The sequence below is a fragment of the Panicum virgatum genome, chromosome 9N, assembly GCF_016808335.1.
Source record: "Panicum virgatum strain AP13 chromosome 9N, P.virgatum_v5, whole genome shotgun sequence".
Taxonomy (NCBI): Eukaryota; Viridiplantae; Streptophyta; class Magnoliopsida; order Poales; family Poaceae; genus Panicum; species Panicum virgatum.
Genome location: NC_053153.1, coordinates 32183947 through 32208593, shown reverse-complemented (window position 1 = coordinate 32208593; position 24647 = coordinate 32183947). Strand labels below are relative to the sequence as shown.

General features: G+C 45.9%; 1 protein-coding gene across 1 annotated transcript; it reads left to right on the top strand.

Annotated features, from left to right (window-relative positions):
• Positions 1-13594: 13594 nt before the first annotated feature.
• LOC120691707 lies at positions 13595-14409 on the top strand. Its single transcript, XM_039974866.1, has 2 exons — positions 13595-13930; positions 14037-14409. The coding sequence occupies exons 1-2, from the start codon at positions 13824-13826 to the stop codon at positions 14314-14316; spliced, it is 387 nt and encodes a 128-aa protein (XP_039830800.1). The 5' UTR covers positions 13595-13823; the 3' UTR covers positions 14317-14409.
• Positions 14410-24647: the final 10238 nt, after the last annotated feature.

The following is a 24647-nucleotide window of genomic DNA, read 5'->3' as shown; positions in this document are numbered from 1 at the left end:
TAGATGCGAAGCTATCCTCCAAGTTTCGTTGGATTTGGACTTCGTTTGCTCAAGATTCGTCATTTGAAGCTTTGTTTGCAATCTGTCTGGGCGCAACCGGTCTGACCGGTCTCTAAAACCGGTCTGACCAGTCTGAATTTTCGAATTCCAGCCAGACCGGTCTGACCGGTCTGAGCAAGCGGTTAGACCGGTCTGACTCTGCAAAGCTGCAGTTTGTGGAGTTTTCTTGTATAGCTTCCGCTTCGCTTCCTAGGGCTTTTCGCTTGGAGATAGCTAGTCCATAGCTATTTTCTCTTTTCTTAGGTGCGAGGGGTTCCGGTGATTTTGGGATGTAGGCCGACGGATCGATTTCGAGAGAAATTTTGATCGGCTCCCATTCACCCCCCTCTGGTCGCCAGTTTCGGTCCCTCAGATTTCTTGCTGAGTGCCTAATGCACTTGTACAGGTTTAGCATAAGAGCCTAAATTGCTTGGTCTTGCACCGGATTCTTCTAGGGATTGTTCATTGTAAAGGCCCAAAAAATTGAAACAGTACACCCTAAAGCATACCATGATGGAATATCAAAAGGATATATTAAATTAGTGAACAATCCAATACCTGAGCAAAAAATTATCTTGCAGGAAAAGGGCAAATCCAATACCGGAGCAAAAAAAAATTTCTTGCAGGAAAAGGGCATTTCAAGCAGGTCAATGGTGTTCTTGGTCATGAATCTACACTGTCGATCAGACTGGAGGTTCACGGGAGGACTATTTATAAAACATAAATTGCTGTTCTAACCTGGTGAATACCATCTCACCCGTGAGAATCATCATTAGCCCATCCCAACCTAACATCCTGACTCAAAAGCACCATGGTTGGACATGGAGGGAGCTCGGTCATGGAGGGAAGCATGATTTTTGTCGAAATCCCGGATGATTCCGCACAAAACGTTGGTTGCTTGACCAAATATCGACAGTTCCAAAATTACAACAAATAAAATTAGGAATGTGCATCGGACAAATGGGAAGGTTGAGGGTATATTAGGTAAAAAGATTGATTGGTAGGATTGATTGACCGCTCATTTCTTTTCCTTACTTATTCGTGTTGATTCCAAATGATATGGAAAATGGATAGTTGATTGACAGGATTGATTGACCGATCACGTCCTTTCCTAATTCGTGTTGATTCCAAATACTTTTCTAACTTTACTAAATCGTGTGGTCAATCTACATCCTACATACGTGCTTTTGACCAAATGGTTTTGTGCGGAAGCAACCAACGATATTAAAACTGTCGATATTTTGGAACTATCGATAAAAAGGATCGGAGCGGAATCATCCGGGAAACCAACGTTTTTTCGGTCCACCCCCATTTGGTCAAGCATCCAGCTCTTCCACGTGGGCCATTAAGAGATGTTTTGTGAGGAGTATGGGTGGGCTAATTTTGGTGCAAAATGAATTAGAAAGTTTCATCCTTTATAGTATCAAGACCTTGTTGAGCCATGCACATGCATACGGTCGACCAGTAAAGCACAATATCGAAGTCAGTGGCAAGTATCAAGCATTTGTGCACTACATCCTTCGTGATGCATGTTTTACTAGAACCATATGTTGCAAGATATTGATCATCAAGAGTCTGATTTTGTTGGTAGTTGATGGTTAGTTTGTAAAAATCTTAAGCTGTGCTGCCTAGATAAACTTTTGTCATGCCGTTAAGGCTAACTTATATTATTGTAGTGTGTTTGAACCTCTAAGGCAGTTAGCATTATATCATAATGTCTAATTATTTGTCTAATTATCCGTGTGTGCTCCGTACTATCTTATTCATTCCATTCATCCTTTTTATAATTATATTTTTTATATTTTGAATTTTTTTTCCATTTTCACCATAACTGAGACCTGGTTGCTTGTTTTCACCATATATAGTTTCTTAAAAATTCTTATTGGAACTAAATTTAGTGTGGTCATTTTTTACAACATCGTTTTTCAAACACGTGCGGCATCCACTATACTATAAAAGTTGAAACATTTGAAACCGTTTCTCACCAAGAATTAACCTACCTACCCTCTCACAAAACACCTCTTAATAGCCCACATGTAAGGGCTAAGTGCTTGACAGGAACCTTGGCAGACCCAAAACCCCCCTCCTGCCAGTTGATTCCGTCGGAGTCAAAAAAAGTTTTCATCACCGTGAGTTTCTCTACCCACCTTTGTGCTTGCCTTCCATACGTCGCCCGTCATCCTCACGTGTAGTGATTGCCTTCCATACATCATCTCCAATTTCGTGATTGCCTTCCATACAGCATCTCCAATCTGGGAATCTCCAATTTCGTGATTGCCTTCCATACACCAGGTGCTTACCCTCATATGCCAAATTTTTAGTTGACTCTATATATATAGAATTGCTTAAGATTGACCTGCTTAGCCTGTCAAAGACACACAAGAATGTGCTCTTCCGTCCCTCATAGGCCAATTTTTTTTTACTATTCCTATTATTATTATTAAATAATTTTTTATTTAGTGGCCGACCCCTAATGTGCTCTTACACCACCATTGGTTTTTATTTGGATGTCTTTTGCATAAATTTCCAATGCCTGTAGCTTGTTCGTTTGAGGAAGAATTTCATTGATTAAACTTTTGGTGCTGATTGAATATTTTTAAATTTTTAAAAAGATAAAAGCATTTAAATCAACAACAAAAAACTTAAATTCTAATTTTGGTGCTTGTTGAATACTTTCTCTTGATTTGCACGCAAGAAATTGTGTATGCATGCCGCCTACACGTATGTAGGATGTAGATTGACCACACGATTTAGTAAAGTTAGGAAAGTATTTGGAATCAACACGAATTAGAAAAGGATGTGATTGGTCAATCAATCCTGTCAATCAACTATCCATTTTCCATATCATTTGGAATCAACACGAATAAGTAAGGAAAAGAAATGAGCGGTCAATCAATCCTTCCAATCAATCTTTTTACCTAATATACCCTCATCCTTCCCATTTGTCCGATGCACATTCCTAATTTTATTTGTTGTAATTTTGGAACTGTCGATATTTTGATTTTGAAAATAGAAATGTACCCCCACTTGTTCCTTTGGAGTCGTCTTAGGAAAGTATTTGGAATCAACACAAATTAGGAAAGGGTGATTGGGCAATCAATCCTTTCAATCAACTATCCATTTTCCATGTCATTTGAAATCAATACTAATAAGTAAGGAAAAGAAATGAGCGGTCAATCAATCATGCCTATCAATCTTTTTGCCTAATACTAGGTTCGTGCCCGTGCGTTGCAACGGGCAGCAAGAGATATCCAGCGCAATACATAGAGAATGAAAATATATTAACAACAAAATATTTTGAGCATTCAAGGGGCATCAAATACAAAAAATAGCAATATTTTGAAAACTTTTACAACCACACGCCTGAACAGCTCTACAACTTCAGATCAAAATTCTCCAATATTAAAATGGGAAAATTGGTTGTGTAGCATCGAAAGATTGCGACTTCCGTAAAATACCACTAAAAATGCTCGCCCCCGTAAAATACAACTGAAAGATGCAAACGTTACCGGAAAGTACCATTCCGTTAGATTTGTTCACTAAAAAATTTACTTTGACTCTTTTCAACATAGATCATTGAGATGAAATGACTTTTCTACCCAAAATCATGAATCACCATCCCCTCTAGGTGTTACCGGCCATATCCACTCCAATTGCTCATCATCGCCTCCGTCTCGTCTCTTTCCTCCTGTCTGCCATAGCCACGAGCTTCGCTGCCGCAGACTCCCCAGCCTCGTGCTTGGCGCCTTGGCCATCATCCAGCGGAGGAGGCGTGCCACCGGGGAGGCGCTCAGGATGGCCATCAGGTGCGCCGTGCTTGCCGTCCTGCACCCCGACCCGGACCGCCTTGTCGGCGGCAGGCTAGCTCACCGTCTCCAGCCACCTGGACGAGGTTGTGCGGCTCGTCGCCAAGGTGCGCGCTGCCGCTCACCTTCCTCCAGCCTCCACCATCTCGCCAGGCTGCTCGAAGGACCAATGCCACCTCCGGCCGACGCCCGCCGCAGAGACCAGCTGTGGGCATGGCATCAGCTCGCCCGGCTGCCGGCCAGCAAGCTGCGCTCCCGCTTCCCCCGTTCCCGATTGAAGCGTATCTGCGTAGCAAGAAAGTCATGGCCGCATTGAACTCTCACGTGCCCATATACGAGCTCCATATGTGGTGTGAATGATCAGGTGCTGGAGGCTCCAAATTTGCTCCCCACAAATGCTATCGCTCTCATGTCAATTTCTTAGCAACCCTCAAAGGTGCTGGAGCTCCGATGCTTTTCTTTGCTGAACTGAGCAACGACGACGAAGACAAAGGTGGGGGCAGCAGTTCCTCCGCGCCCGCCGCCTGGTCCATGCCCAAATCGCTCCACTGCCTCACCATGCGCCTCCTTGAGGCCCGCCTTGCAAACGCCTCTACCAACCCGACTACCCTTCGTCCTGCACTCCCGCCGCTGTAGTTCGCCAACCCGTCGCTCTACCACTACGCCATCTTCTCCGACATCGTGCTCGCCGTCTCCGTAGTGGTGGCCTCTGCCGCTCCGCGGATGCATGCCACCCCAAGCAGCGTGGCGCCGGCGGCGGCCTCGCCAGGACCGGCGGGCGCTGGCCACCCAAGCCTGCACACGGCGCACCTCCAGGCGACTGCATCGGGGGCCGGCGGACGGCGGACGGCGGACTGGAACGCAGCGTGTTTCTGTACGCGCGTTTCTTTACTTGTTTGAGGGTATTTTTGTCCAAGATAACAGAGTTGCTAGCAAGATCTAACGGAAGGGTACTTTCAGTAGCGTTTGTATCTTTTAGTGGTATTTTACGGGGTCGAACGCTTTTAATGGTATTTTGTGGAAGTTGTGATCTTTCAATGCTACACAACCAATTTTCCCTATTAAAATAGGGTAAAGTTGAAGTTAAAAAGTAATGAAGATTAATCGGTTTGCCTAATCCCAAAGAATAAAAAAAAGAACTCTAGCAAAGATTTAATCAAAATGGACTTTGTACAAGATAGTACATGAGCCGGTCTGATCAAGATTTATGCTATGTGGCTGTTGCTACTTCCAGTTTTGTTTCGAGTGTGCTGCACCGGTACTGAGCTCCGGCGATTGCAAACTTTCAACATAAGCAGCAATCTTGCTCAGTACTTTCTTAGAGCACGGCAGCACAGTAACATGATTTAAACAAATAAGAGTAAGTTTGTGAAACCATGTTGCAGGTTAATCCGACCAAGTCTAGCTTTGCACAGAATTGTAGGTCTTGACTGCTGCAAAATTATGTTGACAGCAGCTCATAAAACGATATGAGGAGTCTGTTAACCCATATTCTGTTACCACCTAATTTTTTCTGGCCAACTAACATAGGTTACGTACGATATCTGTTGGCTTTAAAAATAGTTTAATAGGGTTAGAAATAGTATGCACATAAAGAAAATTTGAGAGGAGCAAATGTTATTTCACTAGATCTAAAATAACCTTGCATGACTTACAGGTTGTAGTGGATTAGTTACAGATCCAAATTTCAGACTTACTCCCTCCAGACCGATTTGTAGGCGTATTCGTGTTTTTGTATTGTGCTGCTACTGATGGTTCCCATTAACCCACGGAAGGAAAACGAAGATCGCATTAACTGATGATGTGAGGAAAATAAAACATGGACTGGCTGGCCTCTGGCCTCTTCCGATGAAGTGGGCATCTGCATGCGTCCCGTCCTTTCAGTAAGCTCTTAAAGCTAAATAGCACTTGCTATGTTTGATGCAGATAATATATGCTGTAAATGCCAACATGTGCTCTCAGTTTATTCAATAGAATGCTAGGTTTTAAGGAAGTAAAAGATTAAATTGCTCAATCGAAAAAGTCGTCGGCTTACTCAAGGTGATGTTTTTTTCCCTCGATCACCCTCTTCCCATTCTTTTTTTATTCAAACAATTCAATTGTTGGCCTCCTGGCTGGTGAATATAACATATTTCTTCTTACATTGTGACCTTGAAAAAATCCTTCTGAGTTGTTTACCGAAATGCTATTCCATACTTGAAACAGGGCCAACAGAGGATGCTTATTCAGTTTATCTTTTCAAAAAGACAGAGTTGTTTGCATTGCATTTTGCTGGAATGTGCGAAAAGGGTTAAGAAAGGAAATTGCAGGTACCTACTTGAACCTAGCACTTTATTTTTGTGTCTTTTCGAAATATTTGAGGAACTGTGCTGATACTATGTCACCGCCGTATCTCTTTACATACTGGAATGCTACATCCTTGAACTATGTAAACGTGTGCTGGGTAATGGCACTGACAGTCACTAATTTTAGTACATGTCAGTGATCTTTTAAATGGCTACTGAAAAAATTTTAGCTCTGTTTTTTTCTGAACTATGCATGGTAAGTTTTCTGAATTTTTCTAGCTTCTCTTTAGTTTCATTTCTCACTTCAAATTCTAATGGCAGATAGTTTTCTTATTAACAATTGTGTTAATCATTTAAGTTATGAATAGGTTTATTCTTATTCCTGTAGCATGCCAAGAATACTGATGTTTTTGCAAATAGGTTTAGTTTAATCTTTTTTGCCTGATTGCAAGACTGGTGACAGAGGGAGTACAACCACAACAATTACTATGTTGAGTCCCCTTCTGATTGTTTTCTTTTTGAATTTTATTTTCATGCCATGACATTTTCTTAATTGGAGCTGACTTAAATATCCATTCAATGTGAAAGTTATCTCATTTCTTCTCTTCAGACCTTCTGTGTTCTGACACTCTTGTATTAAGACATGTGTTCATGTAGTCATCCAATTTTCCTGGTTCAACAAAAAACTGACTTCTTGATTATGTAGGATGATCCAGATCGAACACATGGCCGAGGAAGCAAATTGTTCACATGTACTTTTCCTTATCTTTATGACAGTGGCGGAGCTACATGTCTTTATGTCAGCCGACCCCGATAAAATCTGGGAAATCCAATAAAATCCCTATTTCTAGCAGCTTCGACCCCAATCTTCTAATGGAGAAGACCCCGACGGTCAGCTCGGCTGGCTTCGCCCCTGCTTTATGATGAGGTATGTCTCGATTGTGCCTTCAATTCAAGCATCATCAGTATAATACCAATGAAGATCCTCAGTTTGATCAGCATTGGCGTTCTTCCTTTTAGACTGATGTATTTAGCTTTTGTTCCTTATTCTGCACATTTCAGTCTCAAGAAGTAGCTAAAGCTTTTGGAGTAGTCTGCGTAGTAGAGATTTACTTGTTCGAAGATACCCTAGATGTTTGCTCTTCAGGTCTTGACCTGTTGCACGTTTGTCTAAATTATTTTAGAATCCGGTGGTCTCAAAGTAGTGAGCTCTTCCTCCACTCCCCATATTGTCTATTCTTTCTTTAAGGAATGGTGAAAACAGATACTTCTTCAATATGTGTGAATTATGGTGAAATCAGATACTTACATTGTGACTTTTGATTGCTGATCAAAAGTTTCCAAAAATATTCTCACGTTGGATTCTAAAGGAATCAAATCTACAGTCCTGATTGTAGGATAATAGAATTGGTGTAATGGATGGATTGTATTAGCCTGAGCCTTGGGGCTGAATATATAGGGGTACATGACTTGGAGGGCAAGAAGCCTCTCCTACAGATCTGGTAGGATACAGATACAATCCTAATCTACCTAATATAGAGATATCCCTAATATACTCTAACATCCCCCGCAGTCACAGCGGGAGCGTCTCAGACGGTGAGACTGGAGAGAAGTCGATAAACTGACATCCCTCCCGCAGTCACAACGGTCAGTGCGCCGCAGATGCTGTGGCTGGAGTGGAAAACCACAAGGTTGCTCAAGCATATGATAGCCCTTTGTGCGGATATAAGATTCGGCTTAAGTACGGATGGCATGAATCCTTCTACTATAATTCATGGAAGGCCGATACCCCTAGCTACACCTCCGTCACAGTCAAGCAGATAGTTGGAAACAATCAGGATCTTGACCTCGACTTCGTTGGAGGGGATGGAGAGAAGACATTGGGAGACGCACTGCACGGGGTCGTTCTATGGCGTAAGGCCGACATCAAACTTACTGTAAGCACAACGGCTTCCATGCAGACCGATCGCCCGTCTCCGCGGTCTCCCTCACCGCCGTCCCCACAACCACCTCCTTTACCACTGTCTCCGCCGGTGCAAAGGGCCACGAGTATTCCAACTCCTCCTGACCCAGAAAAAGGAAAGAAAAAGACAGCATCCGGCCTCCCAGCGGATGGACCCTCAAAGAAGAAGCAGAAAACGGTCGAAAGAAAATTAACTGGACCCTCAAAGAAGAAGCAGAAAACGGTTGAAAGAAAATTAACCTACTAGAAAACTACTGATGAGTTGGAAGAGGAGACTGCTTAATATATAAAAGAACAATTGAAGCCTAAAGTCCCCCCGCCGAGGGAAAAGGTACCTCTAGAACTAGGGAAAAAGCTTCTCGCAAACCTAGACAACCCACCAAAACCGAAAAGCTTAACCTCGGACTATGATCGTACTCTGACAAAAGCACACAAGGTGAGCAATCTGAAGAAAAAATGTGGCAATACCATTCCTCAGCTTGGCACACAACAAAAAGGACTCGAGCCCCTCCGGGTGCTAGGGTTGCCACTCCTACACCCGACAGACGTGCAACTCCAGGCGGACCTACAGGCCGCGATATTTCTTTCTGAAACTGGATTAATGCTAGAGGAGGCAACGGGGCAAGTGGAGGCGGAAATCCTTGTCGCTCCCATTCTTACTCCATTCCAGCATGGAAAACCTTTTGTTACTGAGGAAGAGGAGAAAAGTTTAGGCACACAGATGTTTAATTTGCATAGATGGTACCTGCGAATGTCGAAGGACCATGGGAAAATATTTGGAGTCAAGTATCGTGACCATGATTTCTTCCGCGGGGAGGAGGACTTCTGGGTGTACTTCGAAAATTTATATCACATTTACCATTGACAAGCCCTCGACGCCGCTATCATCACCATTTGGGTTTTGTAAGTATCACTTACCTCTACATTAATACTTTTTGTTAACAAGAACATAATTATATGTGTGCATTATAAAATTTCTATTGTATCGTTTAGACAGGAGACCCAAAGAAGTCGAAAACATGGATCATCAGATCGGCTTCATGTCTCCTTTGCTAGTCAAACAGAAAGTGCTCAACGAAAATTACAAGGAAACGTGCGAAAACATGTACGATTCATTGACTAGGCAAAATTACAAATCATATATATTCATACCATACAACTTTGGGTAAGCCTTGGTTGACTCATATTACTAAATAAATACTAAGTTGTCTAATGCATGTATGTATATATCATATCTATATCCGCAGTTATCATTGGATTTTACTCATACTTTCTGTAGAGACCGGCAATCTTATAGTCTTTGACTCAATGAGAAATCCAAAGTCCGCAATCGAACATATCATAGACCCCTTGAATATGTAAGTTCAGTTTGCACAATCAAATCTTTTTTCTGTTAATAACAATTTCTGAATATCAAACTTAACTTTGAGCGCAGGGTTTGGAAAAAATTTGTGCGAAATAACAAAGGACGTGGTCAATAGAGGCCCGAACTGAACGTTAACATGGATTATCGGTATGTTGATTCTTAAAGATTTGTCTAGTTAAGTATATAATCCCAAATTGTTCTAAATTGAGTAATTTATTTGTTTCTCCTTAAGTGTGTGAGACAACAACAAGGAACTGATTGGTGCGGGTACTACATATGCGACTACTTGCACATCATGACTCCATGCGGGAAAGTTACTGATGAAGACACGAGAGTACGTCCAAACCGTTCACTAGTATATTTTCATAATTGTACTAACGCACATGATGTTAATACTTTTTTTTCTAAATGATAGATGTCTCAAATGGGGGATGAATGTTACTCTACTGATCGGATCAACGCCGTGTGCGAGCAGCTCGCCAGATTCATTTTGAACGAGATCTTGGATCCTAGAGGCGAGTTCTACCACGACGGTCACATCCATAGAGGACTTCCATCTACCTCCTGAGGGGACCAGTAGTTGGACTACAAACATGACTTGTACATTTGTAAATATTTTTAAACATTATATTTTGATGTTTGTAAATTTGTAAATATATTAGTTCATCTAATTAGTTTAATTATATGTTCGCATTTCACTTTTAGTTAGTTTCAAATATTCTCTGAAAACGAACATGAACACGAACGACCAATGAACGTATAGTACTGTAGAGCTTGAGTGCGTTTAGCAATTATAAAAGAATAAACAGTAATAAATATAACAAAGAAAACTGGATTTGGGAAAAAAAAGAAAATATCATTGGTACCGGTTGGAAAGACCAACCGGTACCAAAGGGGCTGCCACCTTGCGTCAGTGTGGCAGCCTCTTTGGTACCGGTTGAACTTTCCAACCGGTACCAATGGGTGCCTAAGGCACCGGGTTAAATACCCGGTGTCCTAAGGTGAGGCCATTGGACTCGGTTGTCGGAAACCGGTTGGAAAACCGGTGCCTAAGGCCATTTCCAACCGGTTTCCATGGCCCGTTTTCTAGTAGTGTAACCAGCCTGTTCGCCGTGGTCGCGTTCGGCACCTTGGACGCCGTTGAAGTCGTAGATCCCCGTGGTCGAGTGCCGCCGTGGTCGCGTCAGTTGCCGTGCTAGCGTCGGGCCCCGTGGTTGATCGCCGGCGAGATCCGGCAGAGTTAGGCCACACCGTCGTACGCCGTGATCGCAGCAGCCGCAGCGCTCGTGACAGACGTATACGAATACGCAGACATACAAGAATATGAATATGCAGATGTACACAAATACGAATACGCAAACGTATACGAATGTGAATTAGTTGAAACCCAAACAAAAAAATAGAAAAGAAAAAAACATTTAGTACCGGTCGGTAACAAGTGCTCCACCTGTGGCGCCTGCATGGCAGGCACTTTAGTACCGGTCGATGTTACCGACCGGTACTAAAGTGCACCTTTAGTACCGGGCCGCCTGACCGGTACTAAGTGACGGCCCACTTAGTACCGGCCAGACGGTACCGGGCGGGCGCCCGGTACAAACCGGGGGTTCCTTGGTACAAATGAAGATTTTTCTAGCAGTGAATGAGAATTTTTGGACTGTATTTAATGAACTTTTAGAGATGCTCTAACAACCCCCAATTTGACTGCCAAGCAGTAAACCCGCAATAGATCGTCCATCGTCCTGATCTAGCAGGTCAATTCGTGCCGATTTTTACATCGTCCAAGGCCGAGTACGTGTGCAAGTTTGACTTTTGGGCCGGTCTAAGGCAACTACACTAATCTCGACCCTCCCCATGTATGATGTATGTGAAGCACGTGCCAAGTTCACTCCGTGACCGGCCGTCACAAAATTCACACTTCCACACCTGAACCAGCTAGTCGGCGTGATGCTCGATGGATGGGCCTCGCCGACTTGGCCAGCTAGCTAGCTCCTCTCCGCCGCGCGGCGCCGCTCGCATCGATCGCCGCTCCTCCACCGGCGCGCGGCGTCGCGGCCGATGCGCCGTCCAGTAGAGCGGTTAATTGATCGACCGCCGGGGGCTTCGTTATTCCGCGCGGCACCTGCCCGCGCAGCAAAACCAGCGAACCGCGTAAACCTGGAGACTAAACTTGCTCGCCGCGCCCATCTCCAGGTCCTCGATCACAAGCACCCATGCACGCGCGCAAGCATCTATCGAAGTGTGCTTGCGTGCGTCGTCGATCGGCACTGGTGAAGAACACCTCCAGCTGGCACCTCGTAGAACGGATACATGTACACTTTTCACTGCTGCTATCTCTGTACACTCGAGCTTAATTATTGTGTTACTGCTCTGACGTACGACAATGCAATGGAAGAAGCAGTTTCCTGGTTTGGCAACCCTAGACGGGTAGCTAGTTTCCTTTCCTCTAGCCCCACCTGGCTGCCGTCCTTCACGGCTAGCTATATATAGCGCGCCGAGGCATCGTTGCCAAACCACACCGAGTTCACCAGCGACAGCACAGCTCGCTCCCCAGAGCTCTCCTCCTAGGTCGCTAGCACAAACAGCAAGCCGTCGATCGATCGACCGATCAGCCACTATGAAGCAATCGGCGGTCGTCGTCGTCGCTGCCGTGCTAGTAGTAGCTCTGCTGGCGGGCGCGGCCACGGTGGCCGTGGTGGCCGCCCCGCAGCCGCCGCCGGGGTACACGACCCAGGAGGACACGAGCAGCTACTTCATCAAGCAGGTGGGCAAGTTCGCGGTGAACGTGTACAAGATCGCGTACATGATCCCGATGAGCTACGTGAGCACGTCGCGGTGCTGGTCCGCGCCGGCGGGGGGCGGGGCAAACTACTACTGGATGGTGCTCACGGCGACCAACGGCACCGGCGCCGCCGGCCAGTACGTCTCCACCGTGTGGGGCATCCCCGGCTCCGAGTCCAAGACGTGGAAGCTCCTCAGCTTCAACTGCACCACCAACTGATGATCGAGATGGTCATCAGCTAGCTTGCTGGCTGCTAGCAGCTTCTTCATAACATCATGCCGCATGCAATCCGCTATAGCCTGCTGCTAGATAGCTATATACTAGTAGTAGTATATCATCTCTCTTGCATACTTTGCATTGTCGCGCGTGTGCCGGACTGGTGATCAGCTAGTATGTATAGCTGGCTCAGTTCGTCGTGTCGTGATGATGATGATGCTCGTTTCAGTTTTGTGGTGTTGATTACAGAGAGTGGATTCCAATTATTTTAGCATCAAAATTGATGTCCCCGGGTTGTATCTGTTCTATTATGAAATAATAAGTTATTAGTATATCATCTAATAAATTGGCGATGGCTTCTGCATGCTCTGGTCTTTCATGTATACTAGCATCGTGTCCATGCGTTAGTACGGGTAATATATACCCTTTCATTTCGTGTACAAGCCATGTTTCGTTCGACCGCGCGAAGTATTTGTTGTCTGGGTTCCCATTGAGATTTGGATTGATTTGTTCAGATTCCGATTGACGGACCGTGGAATCATTGATTCTATTACGGATCTTGAGGAAAACACGAGTAAAACAGATTACATAACTGAAACATTATACATAGGAGGTTAGGTGCGCGACCTCGTCCGGCAGCAGGAAGCAAGCTAGGGACCAATGTATAACATAGCCGGTGATGCCCGACGTAGGGTCCGCAGTCACCTCCTGTGCCCGCCAACGTGCCATACTGCCATCACTATTGGAAAACGAGCCAAAGGTCCAGGGCAAAAGTACCAGCTCATATTGTAACCGGTACTAATACTAGGCATTAGTACCGGTTGCAACAACAGCCGGTACTCTTGGCCTGCGCCAAGCGCCGAAAATTTGCGCCGCGTAAAAAACCGGTACCAATTGAATATCAAAGACATCAGTTAAAACCATGAGCTGGTTCCAATTGGCCCATGCATTAATGGCACCGGGTAATGGCACAACCCGATGAATTTGGAGCAGACATCGGCACCGGGTCATACCACAATCTGGGGCCAATAAAGGTGACAAGCCTTAGGTACCGGTTCAAACAACCACCCGGCACCCAAAAAATTGACTAACTCGCGATATTATTAAGTCCCTGAGCGTCGGCACTGACCTCTCATCTCTCTGCCCCTCATTTCTCTACCTCTCATCATCTCTCTCTACCTTTATCCTCGGCGCGAGGGTCTCCGCAGCGGCGAGGAGCTTTGTGGCGGGCGAGCAACTCCCGGCCGGCGAGGCCCCTCCCTGCTCTGCCCCTCCCCTCCTCCCTCACCGACGAGCACCCGCGCCACCTCGCCAAGAATCACCTCCTTCGCCAAGAAACCACCACCTGCTTCGCCAAGAAACTGGCCGGATGGAGAAGAGGATGGACGCGGAGGCGGATCCGCGGCCAGAGCAGCAGCAGGACAGGGGAGGTGGATGTGGAGCGGAAGGACGGCCCACCACGTCCTCCGTGACCAGGTGAGACCGCCTCCTTCCTCTTCTTGCTTCCCGGCCGGTGCTTCTTAGTTTTTTAGTCGGCGCGACTTCTATTCGGTTCTTGATCTCTCTTCTATTGGAAAACCAGAGTGGGAGAGCAGCAGCAGGCTGCCGCGGCCAGCCACCAAGAGTTGTTGCGGTCGCACGTGCACGGCGAGGCCGAGGACGGGAGCGCCGCCGCGGAGGGGCCGCAATTCCGGCCATGGGTCTGCCTGCAAGTTTCTTTGGGAAGGAAATCTGTTCTCGTGGATGATTTGTGTGATCCTGCTCTTAGGAACCGAGCCGGCCGCCCGAGCGCCGGCAGCAGGAGCTCGGAGAAGCCGCCGCCGTGGGTGATTTTTTTCTCTTTTTTTTTCTTATTTTTCTGAAATAGCGATGCATATGGAATTGTATAGATTGTAAGATGATCGATTCTTTGAATGATTTGTGAAATCTATGGATTGTATCTATATTTTATGGTTGATTCTTCGAATGATGGTGGGGGCTGCGAGGGGAACGGGAGAGGATGCGAGCGAATGGGGGTGGATGCGGAACGCGCGTGATGGCTTTTGGTACCGGTTGCTATTTTCAACCGGTACTGAAGAAGACCTTAGGCACCGGTTGAAAAACCCGGTATCCTAGATCGACAACTTTGGTCTCAGTTTCGGGTGCCGGTTCGAAATCCGGTACCTAAGACTCTTTCAAACCGGTGCCCATTGCCTTTTTGTGCATGGCCGGCTGCAGTGGTGTCTAGTGCCTTCATGATCACCGAAAAGCAACGACATTTTTCCTTCTCCATAAAATTCCAGCGCAGCGAGCGGCCCTGCAGCGACTCACGCCAACCTGCCCGATATCTCTCTCTACGACAACCTCTTAGATTTATGTGATAATTTGGTGTCAATTTTTTTTATCCCCTGCGGGCCTGTTTTTATTGCCTTCCTACATATTGATCGATTGTTCATGTTATGTCCGGGTTCTTGGACCAGAACTTGGAGTCGAAGTTTTTTTACTACTCAACGCCTCAACGGGTACGGCGCACTCAGGACCCGACTCCTATCTAGAAATCGCCAGGGCCAAAAATCATACCAAATCTACATAGGCCCATATGTAATTGATTTGAGACGGACCAAATAAAAAAATTCAGGTGGAGACCTTATGTGCTTTAGAAATAGGTCAAGATTGACCAATACGTTTGTGCATGGAGCAACAGACAAAGTTGGTATAAATATCGAATACGTATACATTGATATATAGGGATCTACATGTTCGAGTCGTGGACAGATGGCTTGTCCGACTCGAATATGGGATGGACGACCCACATCAATGACACAAGACGGACCAAACTAAAAAATTTAGGTAGAAATTTTATTCGCTTTAGTAATAGATATAGGTGCATTCTAACCATGCACGGAATGCATGCTACATGAAGTGGAGATGATGTTATTCGCAAGGGCGATTTTGATCCACCCTTTAACTTTGAAGCTACTAGTAAGAAGAGAGAAAGCCTTGAGCATAGTTATACATGCATGTGTCGAAGATGGGAGGTAGTAGGGATCCCATCCATTGCTCCATGACATGGGACTGTACGTGGTACAACAAAAAATATTTATGGATGTGCAGGGGATGTGCACCTGTATAAACCCATGGCTATCCAATAAAACTACAGACACCAAATCCACCTTTCTTGTCCCTCTTCCTCCCTAGGTTCTCCCCTTCCTGTATTTCTTCTCTATGGGGGTGTTTAGTTGGTGAAAATTGTGCCGAAATTTTTTTGCAAAGAGAATCTTACCATTTAGGTTGGTAAATGTAGATTAATTATAAAACTAATATTCATTCTGGAGATTGATGCAACGCCAACTTGAGGTCCGGTAAATAATTAAACCAGTGAACATTATTTTCCTGAGAAAATAAAATACTGTATGTATACATCAGTATTGATTTCCGGGCAAGAGAAATAAATTATTAGTGATGTTTCTATATTGGGTTGTTTACTTATATTACATCGAGAGCCATGTCATGTCATATGAAAGCAAAACTCCGTTATACACACATATTAGTATATTCTTGACGTACTTGTTGATGCCTCGTATATTTATATTTTCTCTCACGTGTCTACAGTACTAATCTGCACCCCTGAGTCCGGAGGTACTAAATTCATTTCTAACCATATTTATATTTTAGTTACTCACTAGCTTCTTTTTAACTTTGGTTGTCGTGCAGCTTTCAGTTCTTCGTGTTATCAGCAGAGAGTCGTTACAACTTTTACACACCCACGGTACCAAACGGGAGATATATGAGTACGGTAAAAGTTCACATTTGCTTGCAAGCCCCACAATATGACTATATGAGTACGAAAGATATATGAGTGTATGAAATTGTAAAAGTTCACAATTTGCTTGCATACAAGGCCATTCTTCTCTACCAAACGGGAGAACTTTTACACACCCACTGTACCCAAGGTATGAGTGATAGCAATATAAGTGATCATGACTCTTGCCCTTCTCTTCATGAACTTGTTGATCTTGTTCGCACTCGAGAGGGAGCTATAACAAAGTTACTTTCTGAAAACAAGACCACAAAGAAAAATTGGCTAGCTCATCATCCAATTATAAAGAATTGGCCAAAAATATTGATATGATCATTCATCAAAATGATGAGCTTACCAAGAAAATTGAGATTCTTGAACAAACTAAAGCTACCTCTAAAAAAAGCATCAAAATCAATGAATCTAAAAAGGATGCCTCCACTTCTTGTATTGATTTAATTGATGAATCAAGCTCGCCCTTTTGCAATGAGATTTGCATTGAGGGTGTTGTCGTAGAAACTTGTGATGATCTTATTGCACATGAAAATGAAGAGCTCAAGCAAGGAGTGGAAAAGCTCTCTAAAGACTTGACAAAGTTGAGAAAATTTGTCATGAGTGCAAGAAAAAACCTTCTCAAGATAACATTGTTACTTATGCCATCAAGAAGGCCACAAGTCCTATGAGTGCAAGAATAAAAAAAGGAATAAAATAAGAAGAAAGTCAACTCCAACACCAAACCATACTTGAAAGTTGACAAGAAGAAGAGCACACCCTATCTCCTCAAGAAGAACGATGCCAAGGTGCATGGTGGCTCGCTTAATCCATAAGCAAGGCAAGGGGTGGAACCAACCTATTTGGGTGCCAAGGAAATCATAACTACCATGAAGGGATCCAAGAAGGTTTGGGTTCCAAAGGCGACTTAGAGTCCAAGGGACTCAGGAGGATTTGGAGACTTGGTTACACAATATGAGCAATTCGAGCAAAAGCCAAGTACACCAAAAGTTGGAGCAAATAGGAAACTATTCATCTATCCAATACCCAAATCCTTCATAGGTATCTTAGGTAATTAGATGTACTTCCTTGAAATTTCAATTAGCATCTAGTCCCTATACCTGTCAAGGATTGCATCAGCATATTTAAATTCCTTTGTATTGCCTAGAGTAATATTTCATATGATAGGTTGCTTGTGTTTCTCTCTAACCCGTGAGCAACCTACATGGTTTATTAGTTGAAGGAAAATGGATCTTATGTGCCAAAACTAAGTCACAGGATAAATTCCCAATGTTACTAGTGCATGTCTCTCACAAGTAATTCAAAATTCTTGTATGCATACTTTTAGGGGGAGCTATCTTATGGTTTATTATTTTGAGTTTAACCCTATTTACAAGCTTACCATGTGTGTAGTCTGAAGAAGAAGAATCCCTGGAGATATGCAGAATTCTCTCTTCAATTGGTTTCAACTTATGTTGGTATCTTTGTTTTCATTGATTCCATATCTTTTAATTCATTTTAAGCTATCTCCATGCATAATATAGATTAATCTCCTCATCTTTTCTTAATTGACTCATTTTGCATATACTTTGCCTTCCACCATAATAAATGCACACACTTAGGGGGAGCTTAGTCTATGTTATGTGAGTTTCATGTTCCTGATCTTGTTTGCCTTCCACATCCAAAAAATGATGACCTATGAAACTCTCCATTGTGCTTTTGATGCCTTCCTTTTCGGTGTTTGATTCCAAAAAGGGAGAATTTTAGCGACCAAAGCAAGTATACCTTAAGGGGAGCTGCTCTTAAGGGGGAGCATGCAAGAAAACAAGAACCTCAAGTGCTGGTTGTAAGTTCATATCACTATGTTGAGGGAGACTGCAAGAATTTGGTACAAGAAAGGGTGAAAAGTGACATTACAATGAGGGGGAGTCTCATGTCCATACGTATTTCATAGGGTAAAAGCAAGGTATGGTCATCTTCATCTTTTCAATTACTGTCTATGAATATTTCAATTAGCATATGTTCTTGCTCTTGCATTGCATCTAAGCAAGTAGTTGTTTTAATTTTGTATTATCATCTCTTACTTTGGTTGTGTTGTCATCAATCACCAAAAAGAGGGAGATTGTAAGGAAAATGTCCACTAAGCCATTGTTTGTGATTTTGGTGATTGAACAACAACATAACCATTAGGACAAATACTTTGTCAAGATATACCTATGAACATGTTTACTTGGTTCCAGGGATGTAATGGAAGCCATTCAAATGATCAAGTATGAAAGACTCACGAAGAAACAAAGCAAAACAATTGCAGAATACTGACCAACATAATTGACCAATTCAATCAATTAGGGTACAGAAGAACCGAATCAATTGGTGAGCAAGGGCAGCAGTAATAGATGGTTCCGGATTGACCGATCCATTCACTCATGGCCATAAGAAGAAGACTGAATCAATCGGCAATGCTACGAGGAAGAAGAACGACTTTGGAATGACCGATTCATTCGGTCATGTCCACTAGAGCAGGACCGAATCAATCAGTCAGGCTCATGGGGCCTGGAACTCAGCCACCCAATACCTACTCTGCACAGTGGGGCCGATTCATTCGGTTTGTGCATAATGAGGCAACCAAATCAGTCGGTCAAGGCAGATTCTCTACCTGTTGGTCAACAGCTAGTTTCTTTGGTTGGGGCTATTTATACGCCATTGCCCGGCCATTTCAAGGGTGTTAGAGCTCAGAGAAGCTGAAGGCTTGGTTTCCACACTCACACAAGTGCTCTAGTCACCAAAGTAATCAAGAGAAGATTTAGTCAATTAGCATAAGGCTTAGGTCTTTATTAGTGCTAGTTTAGGCCTATTAGCGTATTGCTTTTGGGATTAGCCTAGAGTTAGGAGAGGTTTGCACACCTCTTTTCTATCGGTGCTTGCGCACACCAAGTGTTGTAAATCTGGGTCTTGTAAGTCTTGCGAGACCCTCAACCGAGTTTGTGGAGAGGCCGCCAGTACTTGTCAGAGGGAGGAGAGGCCCTCAGCAATTTGCCAAATCTCTACCTAGTGAAGACAGTGGGGAGCAACCGGGAGAGGCAAGGCGGAGACCCACTTACGCGTGGAAAAGGCCCGTCAGCTATCCATGGAGTTACTGTACCGGGGAGTTTATGACCTTGCACGGGCATTCCCTTGAGTGGGGCTCCAACAACGAGGACTAGTGGAAAGTGTTGCTTTCCGATATCTCAGTAATAATAGCCATGTTACCACGCCGGGAGTTTGCATTCTCAACCGCATTTACTTTGCACCTACATTTGCTTTTTACCCTTCCTAGATTAGCTTGTGTAGTTTATAGGATTGGAATCTAGGGTGCAAAAGTCTTTTGTCGTAGAGATAGCAACACATAGAAAAATATAGTGCACATCTAGAAAAAGATTGTAATAGGTTTTTATATGTGCTTAGAGTCTTAATTTTAGAACACCTAATTCACCCTGCTCTTAGGATGTCACGGTCCTTTCATAGATTATTACAGGTCTAGATTTTTTCTGGCGGTGTGATGACCATCAAAAGAAATATAGACTTTCAAAATGGAGCATTCTCTATACACCCAAGTGTGCAAGGGGTTTGGGTATCACAAACCTTGAATTTCAAAATATCTGTTTGCTAAGCAAGTGGCTTTTCAAACTCCTCAATGATGAAGGAATGTGGCAAAACATGCTCAAGAGAAAATACATAGATAATAAGGTATTATCCCAAGTGGTCAAGAAGCCAGGATATTCTCAATTATGGAAAGGATTACTGACATTAAAAATTTCTTCTTACCATGTGGGAGATTTATTGTACGGAATGGAAGCCGGTACAGGTTTTGGGAAGACCTTTGGGTTGGGAAACGAACCATTGATGCTTCAATACCCGTCCTTGTACAATATTGCTAGAAAAAAGAACAAAACAGTAGCTAATGTGCTAAACACTAGGCCACTGAATATTTCTTTCAGGCGAGCTCAAGTGGGAGATAAGTTGAGGATGTGGCTAGAGCTGGTTGCAAAAATAATGAATGCTTGAGGCCGGAACTTTTTCTTAATCTAAAAAATCAATCGCCACTATAGCCAGCATGGAAACAGGATCGTAGGCACAATAAAGCTTCTGTAGCAGATATATATAGAGACTACTCTTTGATTTGGGGCCTGTTTGGCAGGGCTCCGGTTTTTCCAAAAACAGCTCCGGCTCTGGCTCCTCAGATGGAGCGGCTTCTCTGGTGGAGTTAGAGCCGTTTTAGAAAATGTTTGGCAAAACAGCTTCACTTGTTAGATTGATGTGTAAGCCGCGTGAAGCCACGATTTCATAGCTTCACCTTGCCTGTGTAAGCCGCCGATGTCTTCAGGACCGGCTTCACACGTGAAGCCGGTTACAAAACAAACGTTTGGGAGGGTTTTACCTGGAGCCGCTCGTGAAGCCGCTGTTGAAGCCCTCCCAAACGGGGCCTTGATCTACCCCTACCCTAATCCCTAGCTGCCCATGATCGTCGACGCCACAGTAGTATCCCTGGTACTAGGCGACGCAAGTGTCTTATTTGACCCCCAGGAATTGCTCGCGAGACGATGAACATACAAAAACCCCTCTATTTCATTGCATGCAAAGTCTAGCTCGATCGTTAACACTTGCTGGAGAGAGTAGGGTCGCCTAATGGCACCCTCGGTCAAGATCATGGCCAATAGAGAGAAGCCGCTGACGTCGCTTGCATCGCAAGCCGAAGACCGTACCCCCTTTCCCGCCGTGTCCTCTCCCGCCTCGGGATTCGCGACGCCTCCGAAGACTCAGCGCCCACTGCTTGTCGTTTCGCCACGAGGTCGACGTCGGAGGCACGCGCCGTAAACCATGCTCGGACGGCCATCTATGCAACCCGTGTCCATGGCTCGCCACGCTATAAATACTAGGCCTCCCGCATGCACTTGCCTCAACTCATCGTGTGCTGCTCGATCTCTAGTGCCTAGCTATCGATCGAGAGAGAGGCGCGATGATGAGGTCGTGGTCGCTGCTCTTCGTCTTCCTCGTCGTCCCGCTCCTCCTCGCCGCGCGCACCTCCGGCGGCGCGCCGCCCTCCCTGCGGGGCGATGCCGCCGCGGTTGCGGTCGAGGAGCGGCGGGAGCAGCACCACGGCGGCGCTCCCGTGCCGGAGGGCGGCGCGTTCTACTGGAAGGTGGGCAGGTTCGCGGTGATGGTGCACAGCATGTGGCAAGGGATCAAGCCGGTGCCGAGGCTGGAACGCGTCGTATCGGCGTCGACGCGGCCGGCGGAGGGCGGCGGGGTGGACTACCTGCTCGTGCTGCGCGTGGCCCCGCCGCTCGGCACCTGCCAGGCGCTCGTGTGGGGCGTGCTGGGGGGGGGGGGGGGGGGTCGCAGGACTGGAAGCTCAAGTACTTCGAGCCGGTCGCCGGAGCGTGATGACCAGCTCATGATTGGGGTCAGGGAGACCACGACCATTCATGCTCGCGCTGTTTGGTCTATCTCCCGCAGAGCAGAGAGATGAACGAGGGACGAAACAGATATGCGTCTACCTTGTTCATCAACGCTACTACGTGCTATATCTATATGGCAGCTAGTAGTATAATAAGTCGCGAGTAGTAACTAATTACCCTTTTCAAGCAAGCATGCGGTGTATGTGTTCATTCGTTGTCACTTCATGGATGTATACCCCTTTTTTTGTTTATTGCTGAAGAGTGTCGTGGAGTATCTAAGTTGCATAAGCTTCTACGTGTCATCAATGTGATTAATATCTAGTATTATGAAATAATAATGTAGAGGTTGGTTATCATTCTGTTAGCTAATAAATTCCATTGTCCCAGCTGAATAATTTCCAAATATCTTTCAAAAAAATGTTTGTACAATGTGATATGGAAATTTCCTACAGTTTTCTACAATGTTTCACATTTTTCTACCATTTTTTATGATTTTCTACCATTATCTACAATTTTTATCATTTTATACAATTTTCTACCATTTTGTACCGAACCAAAAAATTAAAAAATTAACGTCAGCACATAGTATTATTGCTAATCACCATGTTCAGCTAGGCCATTGGCTGCCGTGGGCTGAATCCAGCTGCTGGGCTCCGGCTATGCAATCAAGCCGTTCGGAAGGCCCGGTGTAGCTGTTCAGCTAGAGGGTATACAGCAGCCGCCCCAACGGCTCATTGTCGGCCGCTGCCCCCCAAGTCTTCACCTCCACCACCTCTCCCCTCTCTCGCCCAGTGCCTAGGGTTCAAACTTCTGCAACCCCGCAGCACGACCGACCGCCCCGATTCGAGTTGCCACAGGCCGATTCGCGCCCTCCGCCGGTGCAGTATCTCGCTCTACCCGGTCGTCGGCTCCCCCATCATCCTCCTCCTCTCCTGCACCCGCACTTGGTCTCCTTGCCGCCCAGTGGCGGAGCTAGCCCAGAATTTTAGCTGGGGCAGAGCATGTTCGCCGCAAGAGCAGAAAAGGAGTAAGCCACAGAATCGGCAGCAATTCCATCCCACTTCGATTGCTTGCCATGCCACGCGGGTGAATGAAGGAAGAACGGACGAGAGACCCTCACCTGGTCGAATTCCCCACCGCTGTCGTGCTCCCGAACGGCGGCGACGCCCTCCCGCATCGCGGCCTGTGCCGGCGGTCCTCCCGCGCGATTTTGTGAATCTCCCAGAGCCTAGCGCCCAGCTGCCGCGCCGAGGCCGACGCCAGACTCCTCGCCGCCGCCAATGCAGTGCCCACATGTGCCGCATCCTCCCGAGATCCCTTGTCGTCCATCTTCCACGAGGGTGCCGGCGTGCCGAACTCCTCCCGGCGCCCGGCCCTGCCGAGGCGCAGCCGCAGCGACGCCGGCGCGCGGCCCGCGCTTCTGCACTCCCGGAGCCCCCGGAGGGCCCCAGCTGCTGCTGCTGCACCGCCCCCGCCGCGCCAGCGCGCCTCTGGTCCCAGGAAGAGGAAGAAGCGGCTCCTCCACGGCGACAAGATCGACCCCTCCTGGCACTGCCGCTGCCACAGATGGAGGGAGGGGATGCAGGGGAGGGGGCGAGAGGAGCTGGTCGCCATCGGCTAGGGTTCCTCCGCCGGCTCCTGGCCGGCCATTGGGTATCGGGGCGGAGCAGACAGAAGAGCGATGCAGCGGAGGAGGCATCGGGCCGCTGCGGGGAACTTGACTGCGGTCAGTGGGCCAAAAACCAAATGGGCCACCTGCCCGTCTTGACTAGCCATCAGCCCAAAAACATGTCTTCTTCCTCATCTAGCAGATAGACAAATCGGCGTCGCCGCCGCCTGGAATGCCATCGCCATGGCACTTGGCAGGGGCCGAAGGGAGGGAGGGTTCTGCTGCGCGGCTCCGCCGGTAGCTGGGGCAGCTGCCCCACCCTGCATGATGGGTAGCTCCGCCTCTGTCGCCGCCGGCGCCGCATCACCTACAACAGCGGGGGAAGAGGGGGCCGTGCAGGAAGAGGGTGTGTAGGAGGTCCGCCGCAGCCGGTGCTGAGGCACCGTTGGGCCCCCTCCCGCTGAAGCCGGCACTGCACCTGAGCTCTCCCGCTGACGCCCCTTCCCGCTGCCCTCCCCCGCCAGCCTCCGGATCTACGGCAGCCTTACCTCCCCTGATGTCCCTAGCTCTGGATCCGCGATTTCCTGCCCTCACGCTGCCACTGCCTGCCTCCGGCACCGCGCCGTCGCCCCTGAACTTGCCCTGACGTCTCCTGCCTTGGTTTGCGCCTGACTGCCCTGTTGCAGCTGTATGAAAACCCCCTCTCTTGCTATTAGTTTTAAGTACTAGATAATTGTGCCGCAGATGACATGCCATTTTGCTCGATGGGTGAATATGCATGCTTTGCTGTAAAGAGTGCTTGCTGTACAAGCCTGTTATTTGCATTGTACTATAAAGTGTCAGTGCCATCGTTATTTCTGGTTTATTAGCTATATATCATGACAGAAATGGCAATAAATGTTGAATTGTGTAGAATGCTCCAAGTCAATCTGTGCATTATCAACACTCAGAGTAGAAAGTACAAATTGTAAGCCTATATCTTCACTTTGCTTCCTGTGTCTCTCTCACTGGACACCTACTGCCTAATTAATTAACAAATATTGGATTACTTAGCATCTGCATTTCTCATGCTGCAGTAAATGCAATCTCTAGTATTATCCTCTCTGTTTTACTAGGTGATTCCCCGCGCATTGCTGCGGGACTTGAAATATAGAAAGGAAGATTGTTTTAGCTAAATAAAAGATTAATGACAAAATAACACTCGTAAATTATGAGACAATTTTTTCTTTTTATTTCTTTATACTTTTTTCTTTTTCTCTCTCATTTTATTTTTTTCTATTTATTTTCTCTGCCTTTTCCTTTTCTCCTTTCTTTTCTTCTTCTTTTTCTCCCTTTAATCCTTATCTTTGTATTCTTATTATATACTATTCTTTGCCC